This window comes from Anabrus simplex, chromosome 1 (genome assembly GCF_040414725.1).
Source record: "Anabrus simplex isolate iqAnaSimp1 chromosome 1, ASM4041472v1, whole genome shotgun sequence".
Classification (NCBI taxonomy): Eukaryota; Metazoa; Arthropoda; class Insecta; order Orthoptera; family Tettigoniidae; genus Anabrus; species Anabrus simplex.
Window position 1 is genome coordinate 1,519,343,733 of NC_090265.1, and position 18,290 is coordinate 1,519,362,022.

The 18,290-nt window shown below is 37.4% G+C and overlaps 1 protein-coding gene across 2 annotated transcripts in view; it reads left to right on the plus strand.

Moving 5' to 3' along the window:
* The window catches only part of qin, an 870,645-nt gene that overhangs the window by 453,742 nt on the left and 398,613 nt on the right, over positions 1-18,290 (plus strand). For both annotated transcript variants that reach the window (XM_067138014.2, XM_067138015.2), the window contains one exon: positions 7,454-7,613. In XM_067138014.2, the coding sequence (XP_066994115.1) occupies positions 7,454-7,613 (160 nt within the window). The remainder of the gene's footprint in view (positions 1-7,453; positions 7,614-18,290) is intronic.

Consider the following 18,290-nt stretch of genomic DNA (forward strand, 5'->3'; position numbering starts at 1 on the left):
GCCACTCAGATCTTCCAAATTTGGCATTGAAACATTCAAACTATGTGAGTATAGCATTGGATATCTCTGGTCTTTCATAGCATATACAGGAAAGGACACTATACTAGAATCTTCTTTTGTAACCAGTGATACAACTAAAACCATGGCCATAGTCTTGACCCTCATTGAACCCCTTCTTAGAAGAGGACATACCTTGCGGATGGACAATTTTTACAACTCTCTCATCTTGGCACAAATGTTAAAAAACCTGAAAACAGAATGTGCAGGAACCCCCAGGCTTAACAGGAAGGAGGTGCCAAAGAAAGTCAAAGACAAAAACCTAAAACCTGGAGAGATTATTTCCTGACATTCAGGACCTGTTACTGTTATGAAATGGAACAACATTCCACAGTGATGAATCCAAATTGGTCAGCATGAAGAAGAATAAAGAAAAAGTCAAACCTATTTTTGTATTGGACTATAATAAATGCATGGGTGGTGTCGACCTGAAAGACCAGCTTCTTAAAAGTTATTGAAAGAAATAAAATTAATAAATCAAACCTGAAACTATTTAGAAGATTGCTAAGTGTGTGCGTATTAAATGCTTAATAATATGCAGGAAAAACTGTCCAAAAAAAAATAGACTCGCTCAGTTTCAGAGTTGAATTGGTGGAGGTACTGCTGACCGTGGGACTGGAGTTGAAAGAAAGGTTCCAGAGAGTCATTCCACATACAATATGGTGCCGTGGTTGACAGGGAAACAATTCATAGAAAGAATCCCTTCCACAGGGAAGGAGAGTAAGCCAAAATGTGGTGTATAGTTGGCACAAAAAAAAAAAAAAAAAAGAAGAGGATGAAAGAAACAGTATATTGGTACCCGGACTGTGCAGCTGCACTTTGTATAGGTGAATGTTTCAAAGTCTACCACACAAAAAGCCAGTTTTTGTGTATTCCATGCATGTAGGCTACATTTCTCAAAGTCTTTGAACTTACTGTTTGACGTCGCTGTAAACTGCAGGGTTATAGCATTGAGACCTACAGTGTAATGTGAAATCATAACCACAGGAACGTAACTTTCAAGAATTCCACATGTGCTGTATTTTTTCTAAACATGTGCAGTGTAAATAGTGTATACTGTGCTACTGAAGAAGGATGTCTGTGAAGCTGTACTTCGCATGTTTAAATGTTGCAAAAATGCTATAGTTGTAAACCTCATGTGTAAATATTTCTTCAGAATGCTTTCCATTAGTGTTTGTACAGTGTGACTGGTGTAGATATGTGATAAGTGTATAAGGGAACTGTAGATACTCTACCTTACATGGATATATGATCAGGTGAGTAATTATGGAATTTTTAAATTGTACATCATTTTAATTAATTTGTGTAAATATGATCTAAATTGATTGTAAATCAACAGAGATATGGCATTATGAAAGAAATTGGTGCTTAGGTATGCTAGCATTTAAATGCCCAGTGAAAGCTCCTCCCATATCCAGTGAAGGCCAGGTCTTAAAATGTTCCCGCTCAGAGGGGTTAAGTGTTATAGTGCTGTATATATCCTGCATTTTAAAGATTTTCCTCAGTACAATAATGCTATTCGATGTTTGTTTATTTCTTCCTGTTTTACATGGCAGTGGTAATATATTTTCCCACATTATGGGCACTTGCATTCATCACTTAGGGTCAGCTCATTTAATCTAGTGTTGGCTACTGAATGCATGATTCGAAGCAGTGTATCGATTCATTCAAGTGTCCGAGTGAATCGATTCACAGGAACGGCGAGCTCACGGCACACGATTCAGCTTACTCCCAGCGGACAGTGCTGAGTGGCGCACTCACTGGACGTTGACGGGGAGCCGAGCTTCCGCTGCAGCGAGACAGTGAATCATGGCACATCGAAAGAATCGTGAACGAGCGCGGCTCGGTGAGATGCAAGATACACACGGCTCCTCTTCGGTTCGCTGGACAAACGGAGAGCCGAGCTTCCGCTGCAGCGAGACATACAGTGAATCATGGCACATCGAAAGAATCGTGAACGAGCGCGGCTCGGTGAGATGCAAGATACACACGGCTCCTCTTCGGCTCACTGGACACGCGGAGAGCCGAACTTCCGCTGCAGCGAGACGTACAGCGAGCCATGGTTCACTGAAAGAATCGTATGCTATAATGGACTCTCGAGTTCGGCTCATTTGAAAATAATGCTCATTTGCATTCACTGTCCTCTTCTTACAGGGAGGTTTAAAAAATAGATGGATTTATTTGCAGTGTTAAAAACGTAGTCAAAACATAATTCTGAAGTAGCTAGTAAGTAGGTAGGCTATTAGGTTATACTATTTATTAGTTTAATGAATCTTAGTATTATAACTTAGTTGATATTTGACAATTAAACTCGACTCTAGCCTGCCCTATGACTATGGGTCATGTTCATGACCACTCAAAAGTACCTGTTTTATATTGGGAAGAACGGCTCAGTATTCTCTCAATTCATATGTCACATCGTTGCACAAGACTTCAATCATATGTGGATAGATGCAATAACTTAACGAACAGTATGTTGAATCAGAAAACCAGCGGGCTACTGCACAACTTGCGTAGCCTATACAAATTATGACGATTTAAAAAACATCCTCAGCTGATAGAAAAATACATATTTTCAAAAATGACTGAGCGAGTTGTAGTGCGGTTAGTATCGTGTAGTTATGCGCTTGCATTCGGGGGATGGTGGGTTCGAATCCCACCGTCGGCAGCCGTTAAGATGGGTTTTCCATAGTTTCCCCATTTTCACACCAGGAAATGCTGGGACTGTACCTTAATTCAGGCCATGGCTGCTACCTTCCTAATCCTAACCTTTCCCACCCTGCGTCGCCGGAAACCTTCAATGTATTAGTGACTAGCATTTTTTCTAAGAAAGGAGTTCATAGTATGAAGACCAGATGGCAGCTGCGAGCACTGAATGCTGTTGCTTCTGTCTTACCAGTACATACTACACAGATGCAGGGAGCGGTGACTAATGTGCCGTGAATCGGATCACTGTATCGATTCAGTAACGTGAATGGAATCAAATGAATCGATTCAGTAAAATGAATCGAATGTCCCATCACTAATCTAATCCCGAGAGAGTATTCACACCTTGTCTACATCTAGACTTCTGGGATGTCTTTCTTTTTCATGGCAATTTTAGATGTTTGACACAACCTTGCTCTTCGTGTTTTCTCAGCCTCACCTTGGTTCTGTGATTTAGCGATTTTAGTATATAGATTATGTACTTTCTTCTTCTGGTTAATTGAATTTTAGTGTACAGAACATTATCATGGTAACATTTCTTTAGTCTACCTTTCCCAAGCTTATAGTTTAAGAAGGAAACCATTTTTCAGTGTTGACTCAGTTTATGTAACTTCAAAGTTTTTCAGTCTGTCGAAAATGATAATTATAAAATACACATATCAAGCGAGTGACTGCTTAGTTTTGGTCACACAGCTGTCAGCTTGTATTCAGGTGATACTGGGTTTGAACCCCACTGCCGGCAGCCCTGAAAACGGATTTCCGTGTTTTCCCTGTGTTCACACCAGGCATATGCTGGGGCTGTACTTTAATTAAAGTCACTGGGAAAAGGAAACCACACACTAATAAACAGAGAATGACATGTGAAGTTCTGCCCTGATGAAGGCCTATTCAATTTGGCTGAAAGCTTGGCTTCATTGGTGGCTTTAATCCAGATACACATTTATTTCTTTATGTTAATACAATGAACCACAAAAACCTACTTTCGTTACAAAGAATGACATGTTATATTCTTCAAGAACATCCTCAGATTCTATCAAATTACTATAAATAAGGTGTATATATTTCCAATATTGTTTGTTGTATAAACTTGTCAGTGATGGTGAATTGGTGATGTTTAAACAAGTAGGATAAATTGATTGTAGTAGTCCTCCACTGTTATCTTAGTAACTTTGAGAAAGTTTCCTATACTTAACCTAAGCTGATAATTGTCCATTATATCCAGCCACTGTATTTGGACTGAAATCAGTTCCTTAGTGGTCATGGGTGCTATGTAGGCAGGTTAGGGTAATGCTGTAGGCAATAACTCTGTTCATTGGAAAGGGGAGAAGAATGTTGCTTGGCCATATTACAATGCCTTTTTGTGAATTGAGTAATTGTATGATAATAATTTTGATAAAATAAAAGTGTGGAATTAAGTTGTATCTTGTATGACATTATTTTTAGTGATAAATAATAATCTGCTTTTGCTAGTTGCTTTATGTCGCACTGACACAGATAGGTCTTATGGCGACGATGGGACGGGAAAGGGCTAGGAGTGGGAAGGAAGCGGCCATGGCCTTAATTAAGGTACAGCCCCAGCATTTGCCTGGTGTGAAAATTGGAAACCACGGAAAACCATTTTCAGGGCTGCCGACAGTGGGGTTCGAACCAACTATCTCCCGAAAATAATCTGCTAAAACATCTTGAGTGGCAAAAGTGCTGCCCAAATTCAGAAAATATAGTACATATAAGAATATCCTAACCCAGATTCCAGACTTTGAGCCTCAGAGTAGCCTCCTGTGGGATTCATTAAGCGCTGTTACAAAATGTGTGAAATATTGTTCAAAACTTATGTAGTGTGGAGATGGGGGAATTTTATACATATGCCATATGTACTTGCGTATCGGTCGCCATCGCATATCAGCTGCACTCCTAATCTTTTGACCAAATATTCGCTAAATTAACGCTATTTCATTCCGAAGCTATTCCACTTGATGTTCACAACACAATGATCACATTTAAAAGAAACATCACTGTTTCGTGCCGAAACAAATCCAGTTGAAGTTCATAAGCAGGTCTAGTACAATCCTGTTATGCCGCATTCTCATATAAAGACGTATGAAGATGATGTATTTGAGATCGATAATGAGTTAAAGGACTTGTTCTAATATGAAAACTTGAAGTATAACTCGTTATGAAATTGAACTTGTGATATGCAGTTATGTATAGTTGTTGGTAGGCAGGTCTTGTAGGCATTTGGTTCTCCGGCCGAAGAGTAAAAGGTGATGTAATTGAAGTCTTAGGAAAACAGTGTAGGACTTAATTTCGACAATTCGAAGATATATATTTTTTTAAATAACAAAAAAAGAATAAAACCTGATAAATATATATATAAAAATATGAAGAAAATTTTAAGAGAAATTACAATGTGAGGCTCAGCTCAAAACAGCTTGCCGTGGTGACTGATAAATGAATGGGAGATGATAAATAGAGAAAAGGGTGGGGAATAATGAGCATTTATCAGGCATGAAATAGTCTTAATTGTTTGTCTGTGATCATTATGTTAGTTGTTTTTAGATCTTTATAACTTAATTTTTGCACTGCTTTGCTAACTGGCTGATGACACTTCAAATGTGTTGAAACTGGTCCCAAATGAACAGGTTGTAACTTCTATTTGGTTCAACTTAACATCAGAGTATTGAAAGGTGGATCCTTCCTTCTATTTAATATTGTATATTTCTCTAATCAACACGGAACAATCATTAAGATTTTACAGACCGTGTCTGTATTAGTGGAGATGAATCGGATGTGATCATAACACATGCCGCTCCTCCACGGCAGACCATTAATGCGGTGTACTAATGTTAATTTTTTGCAAAATAATCTGTGAGCAGCTCTGAGAAGAAAACGACAATACTTCATGGATAACCCACCCGTCGTTCTGCTTGACACTGTTACGGCACACACAGCAGGAGTTGTCTTGAATGGTTCAGTCGCTAGGGGTGCTCTATCACTCCATATATTTACCGGATTGAAGTCCCTGTGACAACCCTAATAAGAGGGAGCCACTACACAGGAAGCGCTTCTGTAGAATTGAAGGAGTATTGAAGGCCACCGACCGCTCTCTTTGCACCATCAACAGACTGAGCAGTGCCAACGGGATCAAATGGTTTTCGCCTAGCTTGGAACGTGTTGTACACAACGCTGGTGACACATTGTATGCAACGCTGGTGACTATATCGAAAGCCTATGGAACTATGTATCAATAAATAAAATAGTTTCAAAAATTTAAAAAACGAACCCTTGTACAATGTCATGAGACCCGTCAGCAGGCTCACCATCCAGAAGTAAAGAGTTGCCATGATCCACCAGCAGGTTTCACAGTTGCCACGTTAACCCTCCGTTGGTCGCGCCTCATTTCTTAACGCCGCTGGTCGCGGGTGAGCGGAGCACTCACCATTAATGTAATTGATTTTTGAGGCCTTTATTATTATTATTATACTTGTTTATTCTTTAATTACTTTTTTGTTGACAGGTTGAGTACAATATTCATTGAAACAGAATACACATAATTATGCAAATACCATGGTGACTTACTCTCCTACGGAATAGCAAACTTTACAGCGCTGTACAAAGCCCTCAAATATTTCTCGTATAGCTGCCAATTTATCGATGGATTTCCTCACATTTCTCGTTTGAGCATCATCAAATCGGAGACATCTCAAAAGTAAGTAAAATCTCCGGTATGACATCACTAGGCGAAATATTTCTGTAGCTGTCCCATCCGTCGCCCACACTGTCTTTGCATTCTGTGTAACACGTGTGACACCTGGTAGATGAATCACGATGTTTCTTTCCTTCCTACGTTTGTTGGGGCTAGGGCTATGAATATTTCACAGAGTAATGTTGTTACGACCAACGTATTGAGGATCAGGCTCGAGTGGCTGACCAGGAACGGCTTCGTCCACAGAAACATCAGATGCGCTGTTATGATCGCTGTTGGCGGGTTGCTCTGTATCTGAGTACTCAGAATCTTCATTATTGCATTCAGCTAAGAGAACTGCTTCATCGTCCGACTCCTCTAATAACCAATTACAAATCATGAAATCTTGATTCGTGACTTGTAGGCTAATATGATAGGAATAATGTGGAAGTTGGAAAGAATGTAACGCCAATGGACGCGGACGAGCGACTCGCTCACTTATAGTGCACTGTGGTCATTAACAATTGCCTGGCTGGTAATGAAAGTCGCGCCGCACCCTGCAACATTGTTGGACTTGCTCAGAACATTCCAAAAGTCAGCTACTCGGTGATTAAGAAGTATAGTGCTACTTAGTTTCGCACGGCTCAACTTTAAAAAGGAAAGTGAGCGCCACGCTCACCCTGCGACCAACGGAGGGTTAAGAGAACGTGATAAACTTTATTATTAGGTATCCGCTTGGACACTAATTAAAGTCGAGAGCTTTATGCATTGAAAGGTAGAAAGTTCTAGACTTTAATTACTGTTAAGGCAACATTAATATTCTCTGTAAATAATATTGGTTTATGTTTTGTGCTGTGTATCAGTTTTAAGAAGTAAATTGAGAACAACTTGTGATTCAGGACAAAACCTTCCTGCCTTCATGTTAACAAATAATATTATTTATGATTTTTGTAAATACTTTCTTTGGAAGTGCAATAATACTGACAGTTTCTTTTAACTGTGTTTTAGTTGGCGAGTAATAATGACTGTAATGGGCCACAGTGGTGGAGTGTACCTTGTTGATTTGTCCCGTCTCCCTGGAGAAGAAGACAGTGATGTACCAATGTCTGTTAGAGATGCTATGATATTCTTGGAGCTAGGTTGCTTCATGGATTCTGCTGTGCCATTGGTATGTATTGTCAGTGTTCTACTAATTTAGAGATCAATTTATTTGTCATGTAATTTTTCATATCTCTTCATTAGAAAATTACTACAAGGTGTGTCGAAATGGTACAGTGAATAGACCAATATTACAGTGGCAGCTGTGGTAACACGGCATGTGCATGTGAATAGACGCACATGGTGAGAAGCGCCCTCTAGTGTTGAAAACATGAAGTTGAAGCAGGTTAGTCTCCTGCGGCTAGTTGAATCTAGTGCTTTGAAGACTTGTGTCATGGTGCAATGGAGCAACATGTTTTGTTACAAATTGGGAAAAATGGCATGGAAGACTCGTGCAATGTTGGTGCAAGTATATGGACCAGAAGTCTTAAGCAGAATGGACATGGCATATAATAAAGCTTTTTTTGTCTATCCCAAAAGCGCTTGAACCAGTCGTAACTGCTTTTCCCAATTTGTAAAAAACTTGACGTTTGTGCATTGCTGCATTGCACTATGACAAGAGTCTTCATACACACTTTATTCGACTGGCTGCAGCAGAATACCGTTTGTCACCGTGTAATCGTCGCATCCTTTATTTAAACCTAAGAATTTCATTTTTGTCCGTATTGTACTGAGAATGGAAGATAGGAAAACTTAAAGGGTCCACCTTTTCAATGCAAAAAATGTTATAGTTTATTTATAACATGTATTTGCACTTGGAACTAGTTTCGACGCTGTTTGGCGTCATCATTAGCCAAAATGTGGGAAATAGGCCAGCATGTAGGCATTTATATTACACAAGGCGTTACATTAAACAATACACATCTTACAAGGAGATAAAAACAGGGATGAATATAGAAACAAATGAATCGTTGAGAAAGCAAAAGTTATACATATTAAAAATAACCTTAACCACACATCTTGCAGTTCGAAAGTAATCTTCTTGAATGATTCCTGAATATAAAACACATGCGCACACATTTCTGAAGAGCCAGCAGGCAGGAAAAAGTAAAGTGAAACCTTAAGAGTTCTTCTGAGAAGAGTTCATCATTCTTTCTATGTTCCGACTAACTAATGAAGTCTCCCTTGAGTTCCTGATAAACATACACAACAGGAAATTCTCCTTCACTCTCAACAATAGCTATAAAGACCAACGGTAAATTTCATTTTAAATATTGTGCAGAGACGTGAAAGCATGATCTTGTACATGATATAACTTCTTCATTTAACCCAATTTTTTACACAAGGTGTTACATTAAATAATACACATCTTACGAGGAGATAAAAACAGGGACGAATGTAGAAACACATGCATCGTTGAGAAAGCAAAAGTTATACATATTAAAAATAAGCTTAACCACACAACTTGCAGTGCGAAAATATTTGCCTTGAATGATTCCTGAATACAAAACGCACGCGCACACACTTCTAAAGAGCCAGCAGGCAGGAAAAAGTAAGGTGAAACCTTAAGAGTTCTTCTGAGAAGAGTTCATCATTTTTTCTATGTTCCGACTAACTAATGAAGTCTCCCTTGAGTTCCTGATAAACATACACAACAGGAAATTCTCCTTCACTCTCAACAATAGCTATAAAAGACCAACGGTAAATTGTATTTTAAATACTGTGCAGAGATGTGAAAGCATGATCTTGAACATAATATAACTTCTTCATTTAACCACCTTTGAAAGTCTTTCTCTATATTACATAGCTTCATTAACACACCATTCTGTAGAAGCACGAAATAATCTTGTAATCTTCACAGGTCCGGTATTCAGCTCGACAAGAATATAAAATTGGTATTAAGGAATACGTTTTTGAGAGTTTGGAGGTTGACTGTGCCAGTATTTGTGGTGTATTGTTGCAGCGTTACGTGTAGGGTGGGGGCAGGTTTCTATGATGTTTATTGCGGGACTTGAGGCGGTAAAGCTATGGCGCGAGATGAAGAGGAACAGAGCGTGTTGGATAGTTTAGGTCTGGGGAGCGGCCATTGTTGGATTAGGAGGGGAGAGGGGAGGAGCGGTAGGGGAGGAGGAGTGGAAGGAGGGGAGGTATGGAGGGTGATGTGGTGAAAGTGTGTGGCGTGACAAAGTATTATGCATAATCTGAAAGACAGATCTGTTTTTCGGGATATTCATGTTTTTGAAAAATTCAATGAGAAAGTCGAATAGGATCTTAGGTTTCTCTGAGATATCATTTAAGTTTAGGTTGGGATTGAAATATTGGTCTAAATGAATATAGAGGTTTTCAGTGACGTCTAGGAAAGAACCTTTGTTTAGAATATCTAATACCTCAAGATCTTGATTTATTTCAGTAAAGTTGTGCTTAAATTCTTTTATATGTAGGCCGACCGCGGAAAAACGGTTGTGTTTTATGGCATTGACATGTTCTGCATATCTGATTTTAAAGCTGCGTCCTGTTTGCCCTAGGTAAGAACTTTTGCAGTCTTGGCAAGAAAACCTATATACACCTGATTTAGAAAAAGGACTACTTTTATTTATTGATGATGAGTTGTGTAGGATCTCTGTGCTTCTATTGTTAGTACGAAAGGCTATTTTAACGTTGTGTTTTTTAAGAACGTTAGTGACGTTGTAAATTTCTTTATGGAAGGTAAATGTGGAAAACGTGGCAGTGCTGGTATTTTCTTTTATTAGGGTGGTTTTTGGGCGGTGTCTGAATTTATTGATTATTCTTTCAATAAAGGATTCATTATATCCATTGAATTTTGCTATAGAGCGAATGCTGTTCAATTCTTTATGTAAGTTTTTTCTTGACATCGGAATTTTGAATGCTCGGTTCCTCTTCATCTCGCGCCATAGCTTTACCGCCTCATGTCCCGCAATAAACATCATAGAAACCTGCCCCCACCCTACACGTAACGCTGCAACAATACACCACAAATACTGGCACAGTCAACCTCCAAACTCTCAAAAACGTATTCCTTAATACCAATTTTATATTCTTGTCGAGCTGAATACCGGACCTGTGAAGATTACAAGATTATTTTGTGCTTCTACAGAATGGTGTGTTAATGAAGCTATGTAATATAGAGAGAGACTTTCAAAGGTGGTTAAATGAAGAAGTTATATTATGTTCAAGATCATGCTTTCACGTCTCTGCACAATATTTAAAATGAAATTTACCGTTGGTCTTTATAGCTATTGTTGAGAGTGAAGGAGAATTTCCTGTTGAGTATGTTTATCAGGAACTCAAGGGAGACTTCATTAGTTAGTCGGAACATAGAAAAAATGATGAACTCTTCTCAGAAGAACTCTTAAGGTTTCACTTTACTTTTTCCTGCCTGCTGGCTCTTCAGAAATGTGTGCGCGTGTGTTTTGTATTCAGGAATCATTCAAGACGAATATTTTCGCACTACAAGATGTGTGGTTAAGGTTATTTTAATATGTATAACTTTCCCTGTTTTTATCTCCTTGTAAGATGTGTATTGTTTAATTTCCTGTTGTGTATGTTTATCAGGAACTCAAGGGAGACTTCATTAGTTAGTCGGAACATAGAAAGAATGATGAACTCTTCTCAGAAGAACTCTTAAGGTTTCACCTTACTTTTTCCTGCCTGCTGGCTCTTTAGAAGTGTGTGCGCGTGCGTTTTGTATTCAGGAATCATTCAAGGCAAATATTTTCGCACTGCAAGTTGTGTGGTTAAGCTTATTTTTAATATGTATAACTTTTGCTTTCTCAATGATGCATGTGTTTCTACATTCGTCCCTGTTTTTATCTCCTCGTAAGATGTGTATTATTTAATGTAACACCTTGTGTAAAAAATTGGGTTAAATGAAGAAGTTATATCATGTTCAAGTTCATGCTTTCACGTCTCTGCACAATATTTAAAATGAAATTTACCGTTGGTCTTTATAGCTTTAAGGTTTCACTTTACTTTGTCCTGCCTGCTGGCTCTTCAGAAATGTGTGCGTGTGTGTTTTATATTCAGGAATCATTCAAGAAGATTACTTTCGCACTGCAAGATGTGTGGTTAAGGTTATTTTTAATATGTATAACTTTTGCTTTCTCAACGATTCATTTGTTTCTATATTCGTCCCTGTTTTTATCTCCTTGTAAGATGTGTATTGTTTAATGTAACGCCTTGTGTAATATAAATGCCTACATGCTGGCCTATTTCCCACATTTTGGCTGATGATGACGCCAAACAGCATCGAAACTACTTCCAAGTGCAAATACATGTTATAAATAAACTATAACATTTTTTGTATTGAAAAGGTGGGCCCTTTAAGTTTTCCTATCTTGCATCCTTTATTTTGAGTACAGAAATTTTTAAAATTTCATCGCCTAATCATCGCATTTAAAATTGAAATAATAAATAAAGAGGTTCATCTTGTTCAATACATAAGAATAAGAAATGCAGTGATTACATTCTTATTTAATAATAAGTAAAAGTGGTACTGGTTTCGACCCTAGTCCAGGTCATCATCAGCCGATTAAAACATGAAAAACAATGCATAGGAAAAATAAAATAAAAGATCAAGTTCACTCCAGATCAGCAGAAGAGGCAATATAAAAATGCCAACCGATGAACAAGATGAAATCAAATATGAAGTAAAATGAAAATTCGATAAAATCTTCATTAACAATAACACCAACACTTCTCTTAATAATTATAATAAAAATAATACCAATAATATTAATAATTTAATTACTGATAATAAACTCATTAAAAAGAAAATCAATGACAATCTCATCATCACCATATCTGATAAAGGCAACACTACTGTCATAATGGAAAAAACTGACTACTTAGATAAAACTAATTTTTTTTCAGTGACTCTTCTTTTTCTATAGTAAAAAAAAAGACCCAACCACGAAAGTCCAATGCCTACCCAAACAAACTTTAAAAAACACTTCCTTTCTCCTCACAGATCAAGAAAAACTTAATTAATAAACATGAACCCAGGCCTACCCACTGCCAAAGCCCTTCCAAAAATTCACAAAACTAACATTCCCATCCGTCCAATAATCAGTTACAGACCCAGTCCCCTATACAATACTTCCAAATTCATCCAAACGTTTTTACTAAAAAACTATCGATTTGTATCCAACAAATCTATCAAAACATTTCTGAACTAATCAACAAATTAAAGAACTATGATATACATCCAAATTTTTCTCTCCATTCTTTTGAAATTGTAAACATGTACCCTAGTATTCCTATTTCCAAATTATTCCCCATAATAAACAACAACCTAAACAAATTCAGTAACCTGAGTAAACTTGAAATTCAAGACTTCATGTCGATTCTAAAATTGTAATTCTTTTACCTTTGATAACACCATTTATCAACAAGATGGCTTGGCTATGGGCTCACCAGCTTCAGGCATTCTTGCTGAAATTTACCTTGACTTCTTAGAAAACACAGAAATTAATAATAATAATAGTAATAATAATAATAATAATAATAATAATAATAATAATTTCTCTAACATCCTCTTTTGGGCCAGATTTGTCAATGACACATTAGTAATTTTAAATGAAGAATCAACCAACGCAGCCTCTACACTTCTTCATCTCAACAACATAGACTCTAACATTAAATTCACCCTCGAATCAGAACACAACCAAACTCTTAATTTTCTAGACTTAACCCATTCGCCTCACATTTAAATACCATAGGAGTTCACTAAGAAATCACATTTAAATATCGCTCTACGGCCGTCGTCATCACACTATTATTTAGAAAATCATACAAAACCAACCAGTAAATATTCCTTTCTGAAAATTTTCATGCATGATAACAAAGTAATAAACTTACCAATGCCGCTATTTTAGTACGTCTGCTGGGTGTGGTACACCTCAAAACATTCTTCTAAGTGAATAGCAACGCTACATTTTTTGCACTGCCAGCAACTTTCGCTTCTTTTACCCCGGCTGTAGTACACAACACACCTCCTTGTGACTTTTGATTTCTTCTCTGTAGGGCGAATACGCATGGGAAAGTGGGCCCATGATTTAGCTTGTAATCTGGTTGGGGTGGTACTCGCTGAAGGTCGACCTCGAACCGAGTACTCCGGCAAATGAACAGTCTCTAGTAGCTGCTGTGCAATACTAGTTCGGTAGTCCATGTAGCTCGTCTTTCTGTTAGCAGCGATCTTGTGATACACAATGAAGGAATTGAAAATACACATAAGAATATTTTCCTATGCCCTTTTACTGTGCGCTGCACGACAGGGAACAGAGCTGTAACCTGATCCTGAAGGTCAACACCACCCATCCCCTTCTGATATTCAAGGCCACACTTGGGCTTTATCACTTCTTCCCTCAGGGTTTGTCCTCTCTTTCGTCTGAGTTTGCCTGTCCCTGTCATGTCAGCTGATTTGTGTTTAGTGGTGAGAAAGCAAACATCCTTGTTATCTTTCCACTTCACACACAACATACTGTTGGCAGCCCACGTCTCGTACTCTCCACGTTTTAGTTTCGTCGTACTGATATCGCGAGGCATGTCTTTTCGGTTCTGTCTAACAGTTCCAATTACATTCATCTGCTTGTCGTGTAGCCTTTTGAATAAATCTGGGGAAGAATACCAGTTATCTAAAAACAATGTATGTCCTCGGCCTAACAAGGATTCACACATGTTGAGCGCAACGTTTGTACTTGCTGGCAGTCTTGGATCCGTTACATCATCACCTACATAAATTTTGAAGGACAGACAGTAGCCAGAACTTGATTCACAAATTTTGTAAATTTTTATTCCAAACCTAGAACGTTTAGACCTATTACACTGGACATATGAAAGGCGGCCTCTGAATTTCATTAGACTTTCATCTAGAGCAAGGTCCTGTGAAGGAAAATATAATTCTGAAAATTTGGAGCAGAAATGTTATATTATAAGCCTAATCTTTCTTAGTTTGTCACTACTATCGATTTGTTCATCGTCAACAAAATGTAAAAATCATGAAATTATAATAATTCTTCCCCTGCTCATGGTTTCACGAAAAATAAGAGTGTTTATACACCTGTTTTTACTCCACTATAACTGTATTCTTGATTTTCGCACTTGTGACATTAGTATAACTAACGCAAAATATGCCCTAATATCGTCGGGTGTAGTCTCAAACCATTTGTCATCGTCTTTCAACTTTTTTCTGTCAGGATTGCTCAACTGTTTTGCTGCATATGAATTTGTCTCAACAGATATTTTGTCAAACAAAGGGTTCATGTATTCACAAAAACTGAGAGTTCAGATAGTGGCTGCGTTTCAAACTTTTTCAGTAAGTTTTCACTAACCCCACTGTATTCACTAAACTTATGTACAACAGGTTTATTGTCACTTTTTGTCCAGTTCCAGTCAGTCAAGTTAGTCTGTGCCGAGGTACGAGCTCGTTTGAAAAGACTCGGCACACCGTCGTCATTTGCATCACTTTCTGTGTCATCAGAACTATTATACGCATCGCTAGTTTTTGAACTAAGGACTTCAGGGTCTATTTCGTCGTCACAAACATCACTGCCTTCAATATCACTCTCTAAAACACTATCTATTAGCTTCCGTATTCCTTCCTCATCAACACCAGCACATCTGCTTGACGCCATGATGGCAACTGACAGGAGCGAAATTATAAGAAAAAATATTATCTTATCTCTCGTTCCGGAAGTGTGTGAGAACCTGGTGAAAAGGAAAAAACTGAAGCCACATGTGTAAACTTCAGCTCAGAATGCCTACAAGTGGCATCTGTGGGTTAGTAACTGAACTACATGGATTGATGTACAGCTGTGCATCGCCGCGAGCAGAGCTCGTCATTTGATTCATATGCCACGAATAACTATGACGAGCTAGGGTCGTCAAATGATGCGATTGGGTTAACTATCACTAGACATCCTTCTTCTTTATGTTACAAAATATTCAGAAAACCAACCCAAACAGCAACCACAATACGACAAGATTCTTCGCACCCTCAAGCACATAAATGCGCTACTTATAACAGCTTAATTTTTTGTGCCTTCAGCACCCCTATGTCTAAAAAAGATTTAAATAATGAAATGAACACCATCCGTAGCATCGCTAAATTCAATGGCTTTAACAACTCCTTCATTAACCGTGTCATTAACAAATTCAAACACCGTCCTAAAACCATGTTATCTAAATACATAACAAAACCAACTGCATTTTCCACTTTCACTTTCACTCAAGATGCTTATAAAATAAACTAATGTTTTTAAAAAATACAACATGAAAATTTCTTTTAGAACTAACAATAGAAATTTTGATATTTTACACAACTCTAAATCACTAAATAAATCTAATGCTTTATCTAAATCTGGAGTATACAGATTCAAATGTAACAACTTCAGCTCCTGATACATCGGACAAACTGGCCACAACTTTAATATCAGACACTCCGAACATATCAACGCCATTAAATACAACGGATTCTCTGCCATAGGACAATACATACAAGACTCCAGCATAATTTCACCAATATTGAAAAAGACATGAAAATACTTAAAATCAGCAACAAATCCCCCCCTCTTAAACACTACTGAAAATTGCTTTATTCTCCTTGACCAATACTTCAACCCCAATTTCAATTTAAACGACATTTCTGAAAAACCCAACATCCTTTTTGACTTCCTATTTCTTCTTCTCAAAAATTCTAAATTTCAAAACCCCAATTCTATTTTCCATGCCTTACAAAGTTCTCACCCACATTTTCTACCTCCAATAACCCACCCTCCTAACCCACCCTCTCTTATCCTTCCTCAGTACCTTTTAACTTCAATTATTCTTCTCTTATTCCACTATTCCTCTTCCTCTATTAATTTATCCTATCTTTTCTTCTAAAAAAAAAGTCACCTTCATTTCAGTTCTTCTCATTCAGATTTAACTCTTGCCTTGTGTCGACTTTGATTACTTCAATCACGACCTGAATTTTTTTCATTTTAAATAATAGTGCACTGTGCATTTATGTTTTCATTTGTTTCCGGTATTGCGCTTTTTACTATATTTTTTTCTCTTCACATTTGTTTTTTCACGTCAACTGTTCCAAAAATTCTACAGGATCACAATTACTTATTCAATTATATTGAATTATATTATATGTATCTATATATACTGTACTAGGAACCGCCAGCGGTCTGGAACATAATTTATTTCAGCGTTAGGTACTGCGAAGTAAACAAAGTCACAGCTGGAACTTTCGAGTGAGAGAGAGTAACTACGTCACGAGCTTCACGCAAGGAAGTAACATTGCTATGATGCGCCGATCACGGCTACAGCGCGTGATTGCATGGAAAGGGATGGTATAAAAGGATAGGGATTCACCAAGTAAAAGTCAGTTCATAACTCGCAGCTGAAGGAACAACACGATGTTGTACGCGGGTGAGTACGCCGAGGTTCGAACATAGCCGCCACGAGTGAGGTTCGCCGGTAAGAACTCTGCCGTAATTGTCGTCAAAAGACTTGTATTCAAAGTGCTACATTTGGACTTACAAATTTTTCGAAAATTAAAATACGAACTTAGTTTTCACGAACTACTAGGACTATTTCGAGAATGTGTGACAGTAACTTAAACTGTGGTATAATGTATTTAAACTTCAACTCAGTCGAAAGCGAGTGTGTAGAACTTGTCTTCACACCAGGTTTATCTTTAACTTGGAACATTTGTAATTTAAAAGCAGTTGCATATTAATGCAATTTTCCAGTGAAATACATAAATACTTAGTCTTTTAAAGCAAATAACGCAATGAAAGTGTTTAAAGATTGGTATTTAATACAAGTGTGATTAACTCTAAACAGCATTAACCCCTTAAGCGGGGAGCTCGGTACACACTAGCTCACTCAGGTGGGGAACGATTTCCGTGATTGAAGAAAATATTTATTTTCGTGATTGAAAACAATCTTAGACTAAAATGAACTATTGAAGGGCCAAAAGATAAATATTTACTTGAATATAATCCATTTAATTCTTGAAAAATTCTATTATTTTAATTTTTCAATACTTTGTGCAAAAATGTACTAAGTGCTTTCACACTGTGATATCGAGATTGCTTCTTCCAAACAGCAAAGCTCTGGTTTTTGTTTATACAGTAACTTTCACCTGAATATTTTAGGCAGTTTACAATCAATCTCTGCCTGGAAATAAATGTTTCTGTATATGTAAATTGTAGATTTACAAAGTTTACATATACTTAAAAGATGTGCAATGGAATAACTCACGAAATTTTCTGTTATGTTGGTTAGCACTTTCGAGGGATCAAGTTTATATAGCCTCCCTACAATTACTAAGTGACATAAGCGGACCACATTACACTACAATACAGGTAATATTTACAGTATTTACAGTGTTATGTCTTTTACAGCTGTTCATTATGATACACACGGAAGCAGGTCATGTTATATAACCTGTCTCGCATTTGCATAATTTATATAATCCCATACCGAAGCGCGATCGTTTTCTTGTTATGTAAACTTTCCACTCTAGCCACCCTTTCCACAGCAAGAGGTTCTCATCAATTGACATTTTGCCATCACGGGTATAAGCTTCCGAAAATTTTGCTAACAATTGGTCAAGTACTGGATTTATCTCGTATATTTTTGGAGGAAATTGTGAATTATTCACCTCATTGTGAGAGATATGTATAAAGCTGTGGAGGAAAAGCTGATGATGATAATAATAATAATAATAATAATAATAATAATAATAATAATAATAATAATAATAATAATAATAATAATAATAATAATAATA